The sequence below is a fragment of the Microtus pennsylvanicus genome, chromosome 7, assembly GCF_037038515.1.
Source record: "Microtus pennsylvanicus isolate mMicPen1 chromosome 7, mMicPen1.hap1, whole genome shotgun sequence".
In the NCBI taxonomy this organism is placed as follows: domain Eukaryota; kingdom Metazoa; phylum Chordata; class Mammalia; order Rodentia; family Cricetidae; genus Microtus; species Microtus pennsylvanicus.
The window spans coordinates 118,632,050-118,650,750 of record NC_134585.1 but is presented as its reverse complement, the minus strand read 5'-3'; the positions used below and the strand labels follow the sequence as shown (position 1 = coordinate 118,650,750).

General features: G+C 55.4%; 1 protein-coding gene across 3 annotated transcripts; it reads right to left on the bottom strand.

The window, feature by feature from the left end:
• Nucleotides 1–6,718: 6,718 nt before the first annotated feature.
• Adamtsl4 (ADAMTS like 4) lies at nucleotides 6,719–17,856 on the bottom strand. Of its 3 annotated transcripts, XM_075978138.1 has the most exons (19): nucleotides 17,718–17,842; nucleotides 16,388–16,627; nucleotides 15,660–15,757; nucleotides 15,236–15,293; nucleotides 14,614–14,957; nucleotides 13,839–14,469; nucleotides 13,325–13,427; nucleotides 12,466–12,602; nucleotides 11,885–12,089; nucleotides 11,478–11,650; nucleotides 11,191–11,299; nucleotides 10,927–11,109; nucleotides 10,625–10,754; nucleotides 10,161–10,365; nucleotides 9,749–9,925; nucleotides 8,323–8,526; nucleotides 8,046–8,225; nucleotides 7,657–7,801; nucleotides 6,719–7,520 (listed from the first exon to the last, which is right to left on the bottom strand). In XM_075978138.1, the coding sequence occupies exons 3-19, from the start codon at nucleotides 15,677–15,679 to the stop codon at nucleotides 7,384–7,386; spliced, it is 3,141 nt and encodes a 1,046-aa protein (XP_075834253.1). In that variant the 5' UTR covers nucleotides 15,680–15,757; nucleotides 16,388–16,627; nucleotides 17,718–17,842; the 3' UTR covers nucleotides 6,719–7,383. The 3 variants fall into 3 exon arrangements, with proteins under 3 accessions (XP_075834253.1, XP_075834254.1, XP_075834255.1); XM_075978139.1 differs by lacking the exon at nucleotides 16,388–16,627 and having other exon boundaries at nucleotides 7,252–7,520; nucleotides 17,718–17,856; XM_075978140.1 differs by lacking the exons at nucleotides 6,719–7,520; nucleotides 7,657–7,801; nucleotides 8,046–8,225; nucleotides 17,718–17,842 and having other exon boundaries at nucleotides 8,495–8,629; nucleotides 16,388–16,517.
• Between the last annotated feature and the right edge of the window lie 845 nt (nucleotides 17,857–18,701).

Here is an 18,701-nt window from a genome sequence, read left to right as displayed (position 1 = left end):
GAAGTCTTTCTATAGCCCTGACTGGCTTGTGAATCTATGTGTAGACCAGACTGGCCTCGAACTTGCATTCATCTTCCCACACTTAACCAAAGTGTGTTAGCTTTGTAGTTCTACAAAATAATAATAGTTCCTGACAGCTGGGGAGTGTGTCAGAGCCCCCTAAGTCCACTGGCCCTAAGGTTACCACAGCCAACTTTATAGCGGTTTGAAAACTGTGAAGTTTTGTTTTGCTTTTTCATTTGTTTAGGAGTGTTTTTAGTTTGTTTTCTTCTTGAGATTCTCTTTTATGGGGAGGGGGTGCACGCCTTTAATCCCAGTACTCCGGAACCAGAAGCAGGCGGATCTTTGTGAATTCGAGGCCAGCCTGGTCTACAAGAGTTAGTTCCAGGACAGGCTCCAAAGTTACAGAGAAACCCTGTCTCGAAAAACAAAAGATTCTATTTTATTTATTTTACTTTTTGAGACAGATTCTCACTATGTAGCTCTGGCTGGCCCAGAACTTGCTATGTAGATCAGGCTGGCTCAAACAAATATGAGATCCCCTGCCCCTGCCTCCCAGGTGCTAAGATTTGGAGCATGTGTCACCGCATCCTGCTCCAGTTTTGACATGGGGCCTCACTATTTAGCCTTCGCTGGCTGGGAACTTGCTGTAAGTAGACTATGTTAGCCTTGAACTCCCAGAGAGCTGTCTCCCAAGTATTGGGACTAAGGTTTCTGGCCCAGCCTGATTTGGTTTCTTTTAGTTACCTGTATACAGGAAGTTATGCACTTGTGAAGTGTGTTGGGTCCCTTGGAGCTGCACCTCCAGGCATTTGCAAACCGTTACAGATTCTGTTGTAAACTCTGGGACGCAGACCCTGGATTTTTACAGAACTCTTAAGGCTGAGTCCTCACCAGCCCCAAAGAGTCTAGTCTGCAGTTTTACTTTTTCTTTCGGGGTAGTCATACAGAGTGCTCTATAGTCTGGTGATTGTGGACGTCAGCTTCTGCCCTTCAGGATACGACCCCCGCGGTCTGCGCAGTGGCCTGTGGGAGTGCAGTATACAGACTAGCTGTATTACTTCAGACGTCCTTGTGCCACGGGCTCGGTCTTCCCGATGCTGGAGTTACTGCCGAGTCCTTATCTAACGTTCTCGGGAGCAGCCGGTTGTGCTTGAGCCTGAACACCGGCAAGTTCACCTCAGACTCTCAGCCAGGGAGAGCAGGTGTGTTTCTAACAGGACCAAGAGCACTCTGCAGAACAAACCTTAGTAAGAACAGCCCTTGGAAGTTACCAAATGCATGGTGTCTCCTGCTCTTCTTAATCTCGTTCCCGTGGGAGACTCAATTACTGCCCTTCCCATCCTGATTCAGAAAACCAGTTGGCTCTGGCTGCCCAGACTTCCCCACAGACTGCATTTTTCTTGCCCATGAGCTCATTGTTTTGGCTTCTTTGCCAGCCTGTTGGGGATCTGGGCTTCTGGTCCCCTGACTGGCTGGGGCTGCATTCCATTCAGAATTTCCCCACCCCCACTTGGTGTGATCACATGTGTGTTTGTTTATTCCAGTTAGCCTGGAACAAGGTGTGCTGGGAAAGAAGCCAAGAAAATAGTCACAAAAAAAGCTTCAGTGTTAGTATTATCCTGGATTGGAGAGGTTTGCAGCCTTTTTGAAGAATATGGTTTGCTGTGTGTACTAGGTGGTCTCAAACTCGTGGTGATCTCTGCCTTAGCCACCACTACATGCTAGAGTTATGAGCATGGACCACCACCATGCCTAGCATGTTATTTCTGAATCTCCTCTACCTAGATCTGCCCTACAGCCTTTGCTGTGTGCCTTCAGTGTGCCTGGAGCAGTCTCTGCCTTGGACATGGGGTGGGGGGACAGCTGGGCTGCCACAGAGAAGCAGCTGTTAGGTTTGTTGCACACGTTGTTTCCTGAGGATGACAGTCTTGTTTGTTTCCTTTTGACCCTGAGAACCCAGATCTGAGAAGTGCACTACAGCCCGCAGGTGAAGGCTGCACAGGGGAGTCTCCTGGTGTGGAATGTTCCGGATTAATAGTAGAAGCTTGATATGTCCTCTTGCCTTCCCTCTGCCATCTCTTCATTAAAAAAAAAAAAAAAGACACTGGGCAGTGGAGGCACACACCTTTAATTCCAGCACTCAGGAGACAGAGGCAGGCGGATCTCTGTGAGTTCAAGTCCAGCCTGGTCTACAAAGGACAGCCAGGACTGTTAAACAGAGAAATCCTGTCTCAAAAAACAAAACAAAAACCATAAATTATGCCAACAGTTCTAGTCTAGCATAGAAAAGGCAGACAAAAAGGGTTGCCTTGAGTTCGAAGCCAGGCTGGGCTACAAAAAGACCTTAGTCCAAGGAAAAATTTAAAAATAAAACAACAACAAAAACCAAAAAACCTGCAGACAGCAGCTGTGGGAAGTGAAGTTCTGTCATTTCTCAGAACTCCCTCCCTCATGAGGCAGTGAAACAGAAACAGGGAAATGTTTTGAGATGTGTTGAAACGAGGGTGTGTGTGTGTGCGCGCACACGCATGCGTGCATGCTGGGGATCTAATTGGGGCCCTCGGACATACTGAACACAAACTTTCCCACCAAGGTGCACCCCAACTCTGATCCATCAGCAGCTGCGTGACCCTGGGTGCAGAGAGCCCTCGTTACCTGCTTGTCTCCCCGCAATCTCACTTTGGTGGTTAAAGTCTGGTCTGAAATAGAATCTCTTCCTTTCTGTGATGTAAGCTATGATGAAGATAGCAGTGAATCAGGTATGGTGGTGTGAACCTGCATAAGAGAATTAAGTCAGGAATGGTGGCCAGCCTAGTCTACATAGGGAGACCCTGTCTTCAAAAAGAAAAGAATTGGGGTTTAAGAGCTGGGGAGGTGTCAGTAAGAGCTCGCTGCTCTTGCAGAGGACCACAGCTCAGTTCCCCAATCCAGAGCTGCTCACAAGTGACCAGTTCCAGCTTCAGGGGATGCAGTGCTCTCTTCCGGCCTCTGCAGTTACCTGTATGCAGAATTAAAAGAAGAATGCATCGATACTTAGTGAAAGAAAAACTTGTGGAATAAGGATTTGACCAAAAGTCCCAGATGAAGATCATATTTAAAAGAAATGTTGCTGGGTGGTGGTGGCACACACCTTTAATCCCAGCACTCGGGAGGCGGAGGCAGGGGGAACTCTGTGAGTTCGAGGCCAACCTGGTCTAGAGCTAGTTCCGGGAAAGCTAGGATTGTTACACAAAGAAACCTTGTCTTGAGAGAAAAAAAAAAAACTAAATAAGTAAATAAACAACAAAAAACAGGTGAACAGCCAGTGGTCAGCCCCAGGGAGAGCAGGGCAGATGAGATGTAAGACAAAAGTAAACTAATTGGGCAGGTGGACTCAGCACCTCCCTAGATAGGTCCCCTGCTGCACCTTTCCCTTAGCTCAAGGGCTCGGGCATACAGTGTGCTACTCTCTTACTGTAAAGCTCAGAAGAATCTAACGTGGAGCTAGCAAGATGGCCCAGCTCAGCAGGTGAAAGCACTTGCTGCCAAGTGTGATGACGTGAGTTCAGATCCCGGGACTCACGTGGCAGAAAACTAAACCTGAAGGTTTTCCCCTAACTTTAGCAGTGGCATTTGAATGCCCCTTTCACACACAAAATAAACGTGCGTGGGTGCATGCGTGCTCGCGTGTGCACGCTGTGTGGGCCCTTCCCAGCTGAACCAACAGGTTTTGGTTCTCACACAGGAAATGAATATCCTAGTCTGTTTTACTTCTGTGGGAGTGGAATGAAGGAGAGGGTCTCATTCTGTAGCCTAGGGTGGCCTAGAACTCTTGATAATCCTCAGCTTCAGTGTTGGCAAAGCACCATCTCAGGCAGACAGACCTGATGTTCCCTGCAGCTCCTCCTACCCACCTTCCATCCCTAGCCCTGAAAGTCCGGCCTTTGAAGTGTCCCTTCCCCCCCTTCCATGGAGAAGCCCAGATTGGTGACTGGTGCTAGTTACGCTGAGGTTAACCCAAAGTGTCTCTTGTTAGCCATAGGTACTTTCCTGAGCCTGCTTCCTGTGCAAAGGTGCTTTTCTTGTCTCTTCACCTCCTGCAACAAGCAAACCTCTGTCCTGAGACACCCCCACTCAGCCCAGGGATGGGGGGTTGGAAGGGTGCTGCTCCCTGGCTGCAGGAGAAGCTCCCCGATGCTGTTCACTAGTAAGACAGGGAAGGCGAAGTCTGCCAGACACTGGGTTTGGTGTGGCGGCACTTCAGGGGCACAGGCAAGCCAGAGCTACCGAGGGGACAGGCAAGAAGAAGAAAGGACCAGCTGGAGAGAATCCAGATGTGGCTCCGGAGTCTCGTTCTCCATCCACATCGGTGGATCTTTAATGTCCACTTGGTTTCATGGAAGAGAGTAGCTGTGGCAGACACTCAGGCACTGGGCAGCAGCTCTGCTTCCCTCCTGACCAGACAGTGGAGTCTCCGTGAGTAGACGTGCGGGGAATGCTGAAACCCCATCAGAGCCACCTCTGCAGCTGCGCACAGGGTGGCCTAGCAGGGCGGGAGTCTGGTCACTAAATTTAGTAGAAAGGCTGCAGCGTAAATTGAGAGGGTATTTACCCCAGGAAGTCAAGAAGGGGGAGGGGAATCCCTACCCACTGGAGCTTTTAAAAAATAACGCTTGCCCAGGGCTTCATGTATGCAAAGTACACTCTCTCGCCCAGCTATGCCCCAGCACAGCTGATCTGAGTCCATACAGTTCGTCTGTACTCTAGAACCAGCTCCTCCCCCAGCAGACGCTCGGAGGGGAGGACTCTGGCCTTGTGTTGGCCTCTGCACGGCTTTTGCTCCTAGCACCACCACCTCCATCTCAAGGCTCAGAGTCCAGTTCCTCTTAAGTCCTTCCCTAAATTCCCCCTTCTGCACCAAAACCAGGGGCTTCACCACGCCCATTGCCTTTTGGGTTTTAACTTCCTTACTTAGACCTTCCAAGCGTTCCAGAGGTCAGCAAAGCAGTGGCTGGCCACAGGGCTCTTTCTAGGGTGCCGGGGGAAAGGTTGCTGTAAGTCAGGTTTCCCAGAAATGTCAGCTCTGACCCCATATTGTTCTCAGTGACTGGAGGACAATCCTTAGGCTTACAGTGAGGAAGAAGAAGGTAGGACCTCCTCTCCCCAGAGTCGCAGGCTGAAGCCTGAAAGCTCAGGGGCTGTCAGAAAAGAGGAGGTGTTCATGATGTTGGGGGAACCCTGGAAGGCTGTGGCTGCGTTCTCCACCTGTGATTGGCTCTCAAGCCCAGACTAAACTCTGAACCTGCCCAGCAACAGCCCTAAAAGGCCTGAAAAGGGAGGGAAGTCAGCTGAGCTGTGGCCTCCACCCCAGTCCCGCTTCCAGGAACTGATGGGAGGGCCTGGGACTGAAGCCACCCCTCCCTTGCCCTGGGACTCTGCCTTTGCTGCCTGTGTCTATCAGCTGGTTCCTGGACCCCATTTCCCTGGGCTCTGTGACTCTGACTTCCCTTTCAGGCTCACCAGACAGACACATCTGACATTTCTCCAGGGGCAGAGCGAATATTCACTTCATTATTGTTATTATTTTAATGTTTCAAGACAGGGTCTCCTTGTGTAGCCCCTAGCTGTGCTGGAACTAGCTCTTTGTCTACAGACTAGCCTTGAACTCACAGAGACCCACCTGCCTCTGCCTAGGCCTCCCAAGTACTGGGATTAAGGTGTGCCCCACCATCGCCTGGCTGAGGCAGGGCATTCGCGTAGTCTCCTTGTGCCCTGCTTTGGACCGAAGTCAGTTTTTCTTCCTGGTGTTTTTGAGATAGTCACACAGTATAGCCCAGGCTGGCCTTGTGAGCCTTCTGCCTCAGCTGTGATCTCCCAGTGGCTCCTTGTCCTTCTCACCCACTCTGCTCCAGCTGTGCTGCCACACACAGCCAGGACAGCCTGAGTCCCAAGGCAGGGAGCATAAGGGCTTTGCTGCGGTAGGAGGGACTCGGGACCCGATCAGAACACAGTTGTCACAGGTGAAACTGGGCCGGCAGGCCTTTGCTAGTGGCCAAACCCAGCTTGTTGGAGAGGCACGGATGGGGAGGGCGCTACCTTCAGGAGCCAGAACTCAGACCTCAGACCTCAGAACCACAGGGGTCAGGGACCGGTTTGCAAAGTGGAAAAAGCTGTCCCCTTCATGGCACCTTTAGCAAGTTATTTACTTTGAAAAGAACAGGGAAGGGGGCGGAGGGAGGAGGCCTGGTGAGACGTCTCTAAGGAATGTGTCTCTGGCAGGACATCCGGTACTGCCTTGGCCACGCCTCCCTCATCCTGCACTTCCAAAGAACCAGGCTGGGTTCTTCTGATTCTGCTGAGCAAGGGAATGGGGTAAGGTGCACCCATGGGAAGACAAGCGAGGGCCAGGGCGAGAAGGCCTGAACAGTGACCCCACACACACTCACACCAGCCTGCTTGGCCCGGAAAGTCCTACTGGATTTCCAGAGATTACAGGAAGAGCCTACTCAAAAGCCCACGGCTCCTGAACCGGGAGAGGCAGTGGCCCCTAGTGGCCAATGGGCCATCTGCAATTGTAGGGCAGAGCAGGATCCCAGGACTCTGAGCCAGGCTATCTGATCCGTACTCCATAGCCTTTTGGAGCCTACCCTTCCTCCCATCCTAAGTGCCGGTCCCCTGCCCACACCATATTCTGGACCACTGCTCAGACAGCGGGGTCCTCAGGATAACGAAGAGCGTCATTTGTCACAATCAACTTTAATAAAAAATAAATTAGTTCTGGGATGGGTATCACTGTGGGGGTGGAGTGGGGGCGGGGGCGAGGGTGTCTTATGCTGACAGCTCTCTTTTTCATCCTCTTCACAACTGGTCCCTGCTCTGGAGAGGCCTGGTCCTTCCTGGGCAAGGTAGGGTAGCAAGGGTCCCCTAGCTGATGGGGAGGTAGGGATACAGAGGCTAGATAAGGGCGGGGGGGGGGGGCAGCAGGGTAGCTTAGGTGTGAGACCTGACCTGGGAATCAGGATTGAGACACACACTGGAACTTGTGGGGGCACACTTTAAGTAGATCAGACTAGTGTGGGGAGGTAACCCTGATCCTCCTCAGCCCAGAAAGCATCCGGGAAACAAGCGTCGCCCACTTCCCACTCTTCCCCAGTCTGCTTTTGGGGAAGTGGCACATACGCAGGGGCAGACACCCAGGTAGGCTCACATCTTAGGGCGTCACGCTATAGAGCAAACCCAACAGCAGGTGAACAGTCCCCTTATCCTCTCACAGCGGAGGACAGACATCTCTGGTGACACTGAGACCAGGTGAGAAGCCAGAGGGATACAGAGTGGGCTCTCCAGTGGGTGCCCAGTGCTAGCGTAAGAAAACCGTGAAGAGAAGGATCTCTTGGACCCATTTCAAGCAGGCTCCAGCTGGGACCGCTCCAGGACGTGGGCGCACGAGCGGCAGCAGGTAGCTGTGTAGTAGGGGTAGACGCAGAGCCGGGCCTGCACCACCAGGGGGCAGTGTGGAGAGTTGTCCTTGCATTGGTCATCTGAAGACAGGTCAATGGCACAAGACAGGACTGACATCATCTCTCTGAAGTGTGTTGCCCGCTCCCACCAGCCTTCTCATCTGCCCACATTCCAGCTAATTCCCCTCTGCTGGGGGTGGGCAGGGAAGCTCTTTACCAGGGCGCTGGTGGCAGGGCTGGCTGTTACAGGCCCGCTTTCGGGAAGGTCGCAGGTGAGGAGAGCATCGGGCGCTCAGAGTGTGGTTGGCACTCAGGCACTGGACTTCCCGTGTCTGCGTGCCTCCCTCGCAGGAGCGAGAACACTGGGGAGACCATAGCCGTCAGTCAACATTAAAGTTCCCAGGGCTGCTCCTCAGACTACCCCCTCCCTCTCCGAAAGATAGCGGAGGAACATTATCCAGGGGCCCAAGGTCAACCAGTTTCCCGAGTCTACGGGAAGTGGGGCCGCATGAGCGCTCACCTGAGTTGTCCTGGGCTGAGTGCAGCGAGAAAAGCCCTCTTTGCTAGAGGCCCACGTGGAGCAGAGCAAGGGAGCCAGGCACTCACCGGACTCCAGAGAGTCGAAAACCATCGGTCCTCACAGGCCTGCCCCTGACAGGGCTGCAGCACAGGGGGCCTGGGGAGGTGGGAACAGTCGCTGGGAGAAGTCACATTGAACTCGGCTCCCAGTTTAGACACGCAGATGATGTCTCTGTGCTGCGTGCCAGATCCACACTCCGAGGAACACTGTGTAAGCGGGGAAGATAGATCACTCCAGTTCCGGATGTGGGACCCATCAGGACTGGCTTCCCTCCTGCCCCCCATCTCCCGGCCCTCAGCTGACCTCACTCCAGGGCCCTGTGTACCAGCGCCATGTCCTCTCACAGGGCCCTAAGCTGCAGGCACGCATGTCAGGAGGGCGGCTTCTGAGAGGGCAGCCCTGCTCAGTGCTTCCTGCTCCTGCTTCCTGGTCCCCCTGGAGGGTCTCCCCACTCCTAAGGCAGACCACAGAGCGCCTCTGGATTCCTGTCCCACACTCGGCTGAGCACTGTTGAGAGGGAGAGTGGCCTGTGTGAAGGTAGGCTGCTGGTGACTGGACAGGAGGGGAGGCCCCACATCTGGGGAGTTCAGGAGTGCCCTGGGGCACCAGCCTGTAAGAGGAGGCAGACAGCTAGGTTTCCAGACTGGCCTCGAACCTGGTGTGAAGCTGAGATAACCTTGAATTTCTTATCCTCTTGTCTCTACCTCCTGGGTGCTGGGATTACAGGTGTGTGCCATTACACAGGGTTCATGTGATACTAGGGATCAAAAGTGGGGCCTCGTACATGCTAAGACAAGCACACTACCAATTTAACTACATCCCATCTCATTTTTAAATAAAACTTTATTGCTACATTATGTAATTGTTATTTATTATTATCTAAATATTCAGGGTCTCTTATGTAGTCTCGGCTGTCCTTGAACTCACAGAGATCCTCCTGCCTCTGCCTCCCCGGCCTGCGCCAACACCCAGCCGGTGTATGGTAAGTGAGTTCACAGGGGCTGGCTCTCTCTCCCTCCACTGTAGGGCCCAGGGACCTCACTCAGTTGTCAGGCTTGCCCAGTGAGTGCTCTTCACCTACTGAGCCACCTCACCAATTTTGTTATGTCTGTGTATGCCGCATATGCCCACAGAGGCCAGAAGAGGGCGCCAGATCTACTGGAGCTGGAGTTAAGCCTCAGTTGTGAGCCACTTGCTATGGGTGCCGAAAACTGATCCCAGGTCCTCCAGCAGAGCAGGGAGGGGCTTAAGTACTGAGCCCTCTCTCCAGCCCGTTTTTTCTTGTTTCTTTCGTTTTTGTTTATTTGGTTGTTTTTTGTTGTTGTTGTTGTTGTTGTTATTGTTGGTGGTGGTGGTGATGTTTTTGAGTCAGGGTCTCATTTTGTAGCCCTGGCTGGCCTAAAACTCAGTATGTAGACCAGGCTGGCCACAGACTCACAGAGGTCCACCTGCCTTAACGGGGTTAAAGGTGTGCTGCCTCACCCAGCCTGCTGTTGTTTTTAAGACAGGTTCTGCTCTAGGTCACGTAGCCTGGAACTTACTACATGGGCCCGGCTGGCCTCTCACATCGGCCTCCAGGCCCTAAAATGACAGTTGGGAATGCAAGCTCCCCACTTAGCTCTGAGGTCCTAGGCCAGGAGAAATAAAAGTTTATCAAGCTGATTTGGACAGGTTGTGACAGGGTGGCTTGGGACATGATGACCAGGGGAGCCTGGCTTGTGGGCCCCACCTTAGAACTCCAGTCGCTGTGAAACCAGGCTGTGGTACAGGGTCCCATGTCGCAGGCCTCTCTGCTGGGCGGTGGGGGAGGCCCGGAAGCACACTCCTGCTTGCTCACTTCGTCACCGTTGCTTCCCACGCACCGGACTTGCCGGCTTCTCTGACCACGGCCACAACGCACTGAGCACTGAAGGACGAGAAAGCAGAGACCCTGCATTACCCATCATCCTCCGGCCGTCCTACAGAACCAGGGCTTTACAGACCGCGGGAGCCGAGCACAGGCTCAGGCTGCCCATCCCCGTGCATCTCCCTAATGCTGGGGTTCCATGTAGGTCTTGTTTGTAGTTTCTGACGACAGAGAAAACGGCGGGGAAACCACTGCCCTGTCTTCTCCAGGGCTCTCCGCACCTGCACCCGCTCACCTGGCTCCAGGGGGAGCTAATCTCCCAGTGGCCGCAGAGGTGCAGCTGACAAGCCTGGGTGATGTTGGGCCGGGGGAGATGCCCACAACGCTCTGGAGGCACAGAGGAGCCACCGCCTCCAAATTCTTGTCTGCAGAGCAGCTGGCGGTGCTGGGTGCCAGGGCCGCAGGACCGGCTGCAGGACGTCCATTCCCCAGCCTCCCAGCTGTGAACGTGGGTGGGGCAGAGAGAAAGACGGGCGGAGATGTGTGGGGTTGCCCGGCTGGGACCCTCAGAGGAAAAGAGCACATTTCACAGCTGGAGGCTGCGTTCCTAGCAGGGAAGGAAGCCGCCAGGGTTTCCTCACAATCTAAGGGATGCCAACCTTTCTAATCTAACGTCTCCGTGCAGACAGGAGCTAGGAAATTGCTACAGAGTCCAGGTAAGAAGGTTGTGGACTAACCTTCCCTGTGGACCATACTCACTATGGGGGACACGGGGGCCCATGGCAGGGTTCAGGGGAAGCTGGGGGTCTGGCACCCGTGGCACAGCTCTGTTCATCCAACTCCTCTCCTGACTCACGGGAAATGCAGAGGAAAATGGGGCGCCAAACACCTGAAGGGAATAAGAGGGCAGCCAGGGGAGGCAGGAACTCAGCGCCCAGTTCCAGTGAGGTTCCAGACACAGGGTCCAGTACAGACCCACGGGTCCAGGAGATGGAATCTATATAGATACACAGAATGGGGATTTGGGCTGATGCGCCAGCAAGACAGGCATGCAGGCTCACCTTTGCCGCAGGATGCTGAACATTCGGAATGCCCCACTTGCTTCCAGTATCCGATGGACCCCAGGGATGTCCTGGCGTGAGTCAGGGCAGGCACTTGGGGAATCCGCACCTGACGCTGGAGGGTGCCTGGTGCCCGAACTGGGCGAGGAGCTGGAGCAAGTAGGGGCTCTCCCCTCAGCATCTCTGCAGGGGAGTCCAGGAGCCCAATCAGATGCTTCTCTGCAACCCGCACCCCTTTTGTGGGTCTGAGGATCCTAGTTTTACCAGGCTGAAGTTGAAGGGCTGGAGGCTTGGTGGAGGGGCTCTCCAGGGCAGGAGGGGAGGCGATGACATACTGATAAGAAACACCTGGGTTGTCCTCTTGAAAGATCATCTGAGGAGAGAAAATAGCAAATGTTTGGGGTGACAAGAGGGGAATACGGAGGGGGAGGGGCGGGTAAAAAAAAAAGAGGGGAATACACCAGATTTCTTCCTAAGGGACCCCCACGGCTCTGCCCTAAGGGGCGTCTCTCTCCAGCAGTCTAGTGCCCCTCCTCCCGCCTCAGGCTTACGTAGACGTCCACGGGCTGGGTGGTGGGGCCTTCGGCTGACAGACTCTCCCCCTTGCCTTCCTCCCGAGGAGGACGGTTGTACTGGAAGACAGTCCCGACGGCCGAATAGGACCCTGGAGGATCCACAGCCCAGTTTCCGTTGATAATGGAGCGGCCCCCAGGCCCTCGAAGTGCTAAAAGACAGAACCCTGAACTGAGTGACAGTGGCATACCTTCCCGAGCCTTGGTGCATGCCACCTGCCCGGAACCCTAGGACCTCGGGACCTCAGCCATCCACCTCCCTCACCCACTCCACCAGGCTTGGGGGAAGGCCACCAACCTCTTCCTGTTTGGCCTTTTGCTGTGCTGAAGAGGGGAGGCAGATCAAAGAAACAGGGTGGACTGGGACTTAGGACTGAGTTTCTCACCGAGGTAATTGGAACTGGGTCGGAACTGGGAAATCTGAAGATGGGTGGCTCCCGGGGGGATCCACAGGATCTTCTGATAGCCCAAGGGGCCCCCTCGGTCAGTAAGGTTTCCCGAAACGAGCCGACAGGTAGAGCCATCACCTCCGCAGACTCCGCAACCATCTGGACGCCTGCCAGAGCCAAGGATCCCATCACAGCCGGGGCTCTGGGAAAAGTGAGGTGAGGCAGGGGCCACACAAAAGCCAGGCACACCTCACACCCGGCCCTACTCCACGCAGGGCCCCCAGCTCACCCCCTGACCTGCTCCTCCATCCCCAACCAACTGCAGAGAAGCCTAGCCAAGTCCGGTGGGATCCTGCCTACAACACACCCCTTGCTGGACCGCAAGAACCTCCTTTTGGCCACCCCAGTCTGGTGTTTCCACTGTTGTAATAATAAATTAAAGGAGTGTGTGTGCGCGCGCGCGCGTGCACGTGCAAGCATGCTAGTGTGGAAACCAACACCCTGCCCTCCCTCACCAACACCCTGCCCTCCCTCACCAACACCCTGCCCTCCCTCACCAACACCCTGCCCTCCCTCACCAGGCAGCGACCCGCGACACAAATATCTAGGGATCCAGGCTGACACAGGGTCCCATCCTGAACCTTTTCGGTGTGACGGACGTAGAAGCGGAAGCCACGAGGGCGACAGTTTAGTTCACAGCGCTGGGAACCCTGAACTGAGGGGTAAGACATGATAGTTAGCAGGGGTCCCTAACGGAGGGAGCACCCCCAGAGTCCCAGTAGTCCTCCTGAAGCTGCTGTGGAGGAAGGGAGGGTGCAGTTTCCTATGCTTAGGGTTTTGTTGTTTGTTTTTTGTTTTTGTTGTGCTATGTGGTGTCGAGCTTATGAATTTTACTAATCCTCCTACCTCATTCTCCTAAAACAGGGGAAGTTCTGCACCTGGCCATCAAAAAGGGGGTTTTGTTGTTGCTGTTTGGAGTGTGTCTGGAGTGGGGGTGCTCCTGTGGGAGTCAGAGGTCGGCTTGCAGGAGTGGGTCCCCTCCTTCCATGATGGGTCTGGAGACCACACTCGGACCATCAGGCTGAAGCGTCTTTACCCACTGAGCCATCCTACCTTTCCTGACTGTGAGTTCATAGCCCATGGGTTTGTCTTGGTGACAAGCTGACCAGTGGACAGTAACCTGGGAGCGCCCGCTATGACAGCACGAAGATGTCTCTGCTGGCACCAGTGACCCGGTCACATTCACACCCCTCCCAGATCACAACCAAGAGGCATCCCAGCCCACCATGTCCCGGCCATCCACCCATCACTTTCTGAACACTCCACCCTTCTCAGGTCAGGGCTGAGTCTCTGCTGAGACCTGAGAATTAAGACACAGGAGGCAGAGAGGAGCCACCCAAACCCGAGTCAGCCCTGCCAGGGGACTAGAAACTGCACCTTCGGTGAAGGGCTCCCACTGGTACAGCTGGCCCATGAATTCCTGGGAGTCAAAGGCAGCACACTGCAGGGCTCTGGGGTCTGGCTGCTCAGGGGGGCAAAGCTGAGGAGGCAGATACACAGCATCAGAACCGGGGAGGAAACCTGGGGTGCAAGCTAGGGCTGGACTAGGGACTGGATACTGGTAGGTCAGCTCCCCAGAACACCAAGGTTCCTGCCCTGAAGTTAGAACCACCACCCTGCAGGGCGGTGGTGGCACACGCCTTTAATCCCATCACTCGGGAGGCAGAGGCAGGCGGATCTCTGTGAGTTCTAGGCCAGCCTGGTCTACAGAGCTGGTTCCAGGACAGGCTCCAAAGCGACAGAGAAACCCTGTCTCGAAAAACTAAAAAAAAAAAAAAAAAAAAAAAAAACACCACCCTGAGGTCTAAGCTCACAAACTGAGGACTCGGGTTGGGGACTCGGGTCAGGGGACATGAGAGCCTGGGGTAGGGGACCCAGAGGAAGATCTCACCTCTTGACTGCAGGCTCTCAGCTGCTCGCTTTCCCCAGGGCATTTTGGAACAGGGCTACCGGAAGTAAAAAGGCTCCAGCGGGGGCTGGAGTCTCTTGTCAGAGGCAGCCAGCCTTCTGGGGACCTGGGAGGACTCCCTCGAGGTCTCCAGGGCCCCCTGCTCTGTTGGCCTCGACTCCGACTCCGGGAGACAGAAGGGAAAGGATGAGGGCGTGGCTCTGCTCCCTGGGGACTGTTCCAACCCTGGGAAGATGGCATCCATGGCCCAGGGGATCCCTGGAAAGACCTACTGTCTCCAACGAAGGACGTGGGTGAAGGGACCCCCGTGTCAGAGGGAGCAGAACCGCTTTTGGGGGCCACCTCTATCTGAGTACTTCCAGGCTTTGGAGTTTCAGCTTGGGGGGAGCCGGGATGGGCATGCAGTTCGGGAAGCTGCGTTTGAGGGCTGCGGTCTGCAGGGGCCGCTTCTGTGCTTAGAGGCTGGGATGGAAGGGACCCTTTCCCTGTAGAGTTCTTGGGTTGCTCCAGTCTGGTTCTGCGGGGGTGCCTGCGGCTCCGGTGCAGCGGCAAGGCAAAGGGCACTCTCCCATATCCAAACATCCCTGGCTTGATAGGGTCTCGAACCCGGGACCTGAGAGGATGGTGCAGACTCGAATCATCTCCTAGACCGTCTCCCCAGTTCACATCCTGAAAGATCAGCCTGTAGAGGCGAAGACCTCTTGCCCCTTTCCGTTCCTCCACCTCTCCCTACGCTGCTGGGCCCTCAGGGCCTCACCTCTGGGCCCCTTGAGTCTCTTGGGTCTTCTCTCTCCCCAGTTGAGAAGCAGGACCTTGAAGAGGGCCACCCCTTCCCCGAGGTGGTGGTCTGTACAGGGACTGGGGATCCCGGGGAGTCTGGGGTCTGGAGCCCTGATCCTGACCCCGGGGCCGGAGGGCTTCTGGATGTCTTGGGGGTCGGGGAGGAAGGGATAGGCCAGGGTGCAGTTCACATGTTCGGCTTCTGCGCTGCACCCCCACCCCACAGGGCTGGGAGCAGGGGGCCCACCGGCCCCAATGTCCCCAGAGGCCCTCAGGAACCTGGTCCTCCTCTGATGGTGTTGGAAGAGAAGGTCCAAACAGCTGCACAGGGGTGGGAGGACACACACAACACGGTCAGAGTTAGTGTCAAGGGTCAAGGGTTGTTAGTTGTCCAAGGTCACATGTGTTGGGAGGGCCAGACTCCAGCCTTTGGGTTCTCTAACCAAAAGGGAGGGAGTTGGCAGGGACACTGGCTGGGCCAAGCCTGGATGAGGGGCTGAAGTCTCCCAGGGAGAAAGTGAAGCCTCCCTAAAGGGGAGGCCAGGGCAGAGTAGGGGACCCTGGGCAGAGTAGCAGCGGCTCCCTTGGCTAGGGCTCACCTCCTGATCTTGGCAGAGCTGAAGAAGAGGCAGAAGCAGCATCACACATAGCCAGAGCCTGCACGTCAAGGGGTGGGGGCCGTCAGAGGGAGCCAGGAGTGTTACGACATTACCCACCCCCACCCAGGCTCCCCACATCCTGGTTGCCAACTTCTCAGGAAGCAGAAGTCCCTTGTCACTGACCAGGCCCCTTCTAACAATCCCTACCTTCTCTTTTTCTTTTCTTTTTTGGTCTTTCAAGACAGGGTTTTTCTGTGTTGCCCTGGTTGTCCTGGAACTAGCTCTGTGGACTAGGCTGTTCTTGAACTCACAGAGCTCCACCTGCCTCTGCCTCCTGAGTTTAAGGCGTCTGCCGCAACTACTCAGTCCCTTCCCTTACTATTAGAGACAGAGCGGTCTCTGCACTGATAGCCCTTGCTCTTACCTGCCCAAGCAGGTCTCCATTGCTCTTCCCTTGACTGCCCCTGGGCTGGGGAGCAGGGGACAGGGTAGCTACTCTGGCATCTGGGCACGGAGGGTGTTCTGAGGAGGAAGCAGCACACTGGTTACCCTCCAGATAGCCGGGATACTGAAGGGCTGTCTCAGCACAGCACCAGCGGGGCAGAGGGAAGATTGGTCCACCCCTTTACTACCTAAGGGTGGGAGCAACAAGGAACGCTCTTTGTCATCTGCTGAGGCCAGGGTGGGGGGTTGACCTCAGCCTTCCAGTTCAATTGAGTCCCTCCCTATGGCCCAAGATGGCTTAGCTCCTCCAGAAGCCCCGAGGAGGGACAGTGCATAGGCAGCTGGACCAGGACATTCTTTCTCCAGAGCTCTAGGACCTAGGAGGCAGGCTATGCCAGGCGCCCCTATGAGCAGTCAGTCAGAGGGCCCTTGGCACCAGGTGTGGGGGCAAAAGCCTTAATCCCACCCTTTGGGATAGGGAACAGGAGGATCAGGAGTTCAAGGCCAGCCTGGGTGATGTGAGACCCCCCCCCATCTCAAAACAAACAAACAAAAAACCTCCTTCCCTAAAACCAAACCAAATTAAAGAAAGGAAGGAAGGAAGGAAGGAAGGAAGGAAGGAAGGAAGGAAGAAAGAAAGAAAGAAAGAAAGAAAGAAAGAAAGAAAGAAAGAAAGAAAAAGAAATCACAAGGGCATTCCTTTCCTACCTGCCTCCGGCCTCTTTCTTCGCCTCTTAGCTAAAGCTCCTTATAGACGGCCAGGGCATCTGGGCTACCACAGGCCCTTTCTTGTCCAAGGGATAAGCTAAGTGGGCGAATGGTGGTGACTTAAGCTCCCTGTGGGTGCCAGCACCCACGAGGCACTGGCTCAGGGCGACTTAGTTCATGGACAGCTAGTTTTCTTCTTTTTATTTTTTCTTCCAATTCGCAGCCAAAATGGCTGGGCACCTAGAAGGGGAAGATGCAGTCATAGCTGCTCAGACTTCCCAGTCAGCAGCTTCTCCTGGTATCAAGGAAGTCCAGCCTGAAGTCTAGCCTTGAACACTGGGTACCCTGTCCTCCAGGCCTGTCTCTCCCTACCCCCTGCCCTCCAAGCCCCTTCCTTCTCACCCACGCCCCTCATCCCATCTCAGTTCTGCTTTCCAGGAAAAACACTGTTTCTGTTGGATCTGAATGGCAGCTCCAGGGGAATCCAAGGATTGCGGGCCAAGGCAGGCCAGCTCAGGGCAGGGAAGACAGGGAAAGCAAAGTTAGGTCCTGCTCTCCCTCCCCAGGACCCCAGGACTTGGGAATTTGCAGAAGGGAACAGAGTGGCTGAGCCTTCTCCTTCCCCTTGCTGGGCCAGCCACTGATGTTCAACCCACCCACTAACCCTCTACCTGCCTGCCCTGTGAGGCTGGAAGGAAGGAGAAGGGGTGAGGCACACAACCTGTCTCTTCTCGGATGCTGGTCCCCTCTCCACCTCCCTCTGCTTCTCTCTGCTCCCCCAGGTCTGTCTGTCCCTGCAGCCTCTCCGTGGTCTACCCAGTACACATAATCCTGTCCTGAGCTGGCTTTGGCAGCTCTCTGGAGAAGTGAGGGGTGGGGGGTGACGAGAACTCCTGGGGCCAGGGCCAGGCCTGGCTCCCTCTCTGGAAAAGTCCACCCCACCCTCCCCTGCATAGGGGAGCAGAAGCAGACTCCCCCCTCCCTGCACAAATGTATGTTTGTTGTCCCTTTTTCACGCCCAGGGTGAGGAAGGCAGAAGTTGGACGTGGGCACCTAAAGTCAAGGTGGACCCTGGTAAGGACCAACCTGGGCTGCTCCTGGTCACGCCCCACATTGGGCCATTGACGTCAAGGAAAGTGACCTGCACGGAGCTAACCCCTTCACCCTCGGGCTCACCTCGGGCAAGTGAGCCATTGCTGGGGGAAAGAAGCGCCAGTACGTACAGGACTGGCAGAGAAGAGTTGCTGTCCCGTCAGAATTCCATCCCAACAGGTGTCTTTCTTTTTCCTCAGCCTCTCCCAACAGGCTGAGCTGTGCGAAGGGCACTCACCCGCATCCCTCCCGGACACCCTAGCCCTGCGTTCCCGGAGTGCAGGCGTCGGGTCGCATCCTCTCGAAGCCCCTCGGGGAGGAAGCGGGCGGCGCCGGCTTGCAGGGAGGTCCCGTATGTTTTCCAATTTCACTGTGTGACTTAATAGGAATCTTGGCTCAAGTCCTCGCCCGGATGATGGGACCAGACCCCCTCCCCAGGAATTCGCTCCAGGGTCCGCTGTTCTGTGACCAGGAGAACCCGGGCGGGGGTCGGGGAGCCTCTACCTTCTCTGCGCCCGCTCTCTCCAGCTGCCCTCCACGGCGGCCACCGCGGCTGGGAGCCTGGGGACAGCGCCGCCCGCGGCAGGCTCCGCCCCGCGCCGCCCACGCCCCGCCCGCCACGCGCCGGCCGCAATCACCCACCCCGGGCGCCCCCGACGGCTACGAGCCGTGCAGCCATGCAGCGGGCACCGCTCCCGCGCCCACCCCGGGGCTTGAACCCCACCGACCCTGGCAGAGCGGCCTCTGGTGGATCTTGTACCCGAAGAACACGGGCAATCCCCGCAGGGGGATTCACAAACTGGACCCAGTGGCCCTGCGCAAGCTCAGATCCACCCAAGCCGAGGCCCTCTCCTCCACGCAGCCCTTGCCATCCCCTCCACTTTTCCCATGCTGGGCAGTGAACCGTGTGGCTCTGATGGCCGAGGACGTCTGTGAGCCTCGGTTTCTTCATCCATAAAATTTTACACCCCGGAGCTTAGCGGAAGGAATGCACGTTGAATTATGAGTCAGACAAATTTGGATTTGAATTTCAGCTTGAGCGCTTGCCAGCTCTGTCGTCTTTCATGAGCACTTCAACTTCAATGCCGCAGTGTCGTCTGTAGAATGGGAGACTGGTGTGTATATTAGGCAGGAAATGTCGGTCCATCTCCATGTGGAAGAATGACTCAGAAGGGGTGCCAAGTGAAGAAGGAATGAAAAAAAAAGGCTTTTACTTTTTGTG

What these genes read in the sequence shown, in the direction of transcription:
- Adamtsl4 (XM_075978139.1), bottom strand. Translation starts at nt 15,679, where the DNA reads ATGGAGACCTGCTTGGGCAG. An exon ending in GGGCCCCCGTGTCCCCCATA is followed by an intron (nt 10,366 to 10,624) that starts GTGAGTATGGTC and finishes CCACGTTCACAG; the next exon opens with CTGGGAGGCTGGGGAATGGA. An exon ending in ACAGCGACTGGAGTTCTAAG is followed by an intron (nt 8,527 to 9,748) that starts GTGGGGCCCACA and finishes CCCTCTCAACAG; the next exon opens with TGCTCAGCCGAGTGTGGGAC.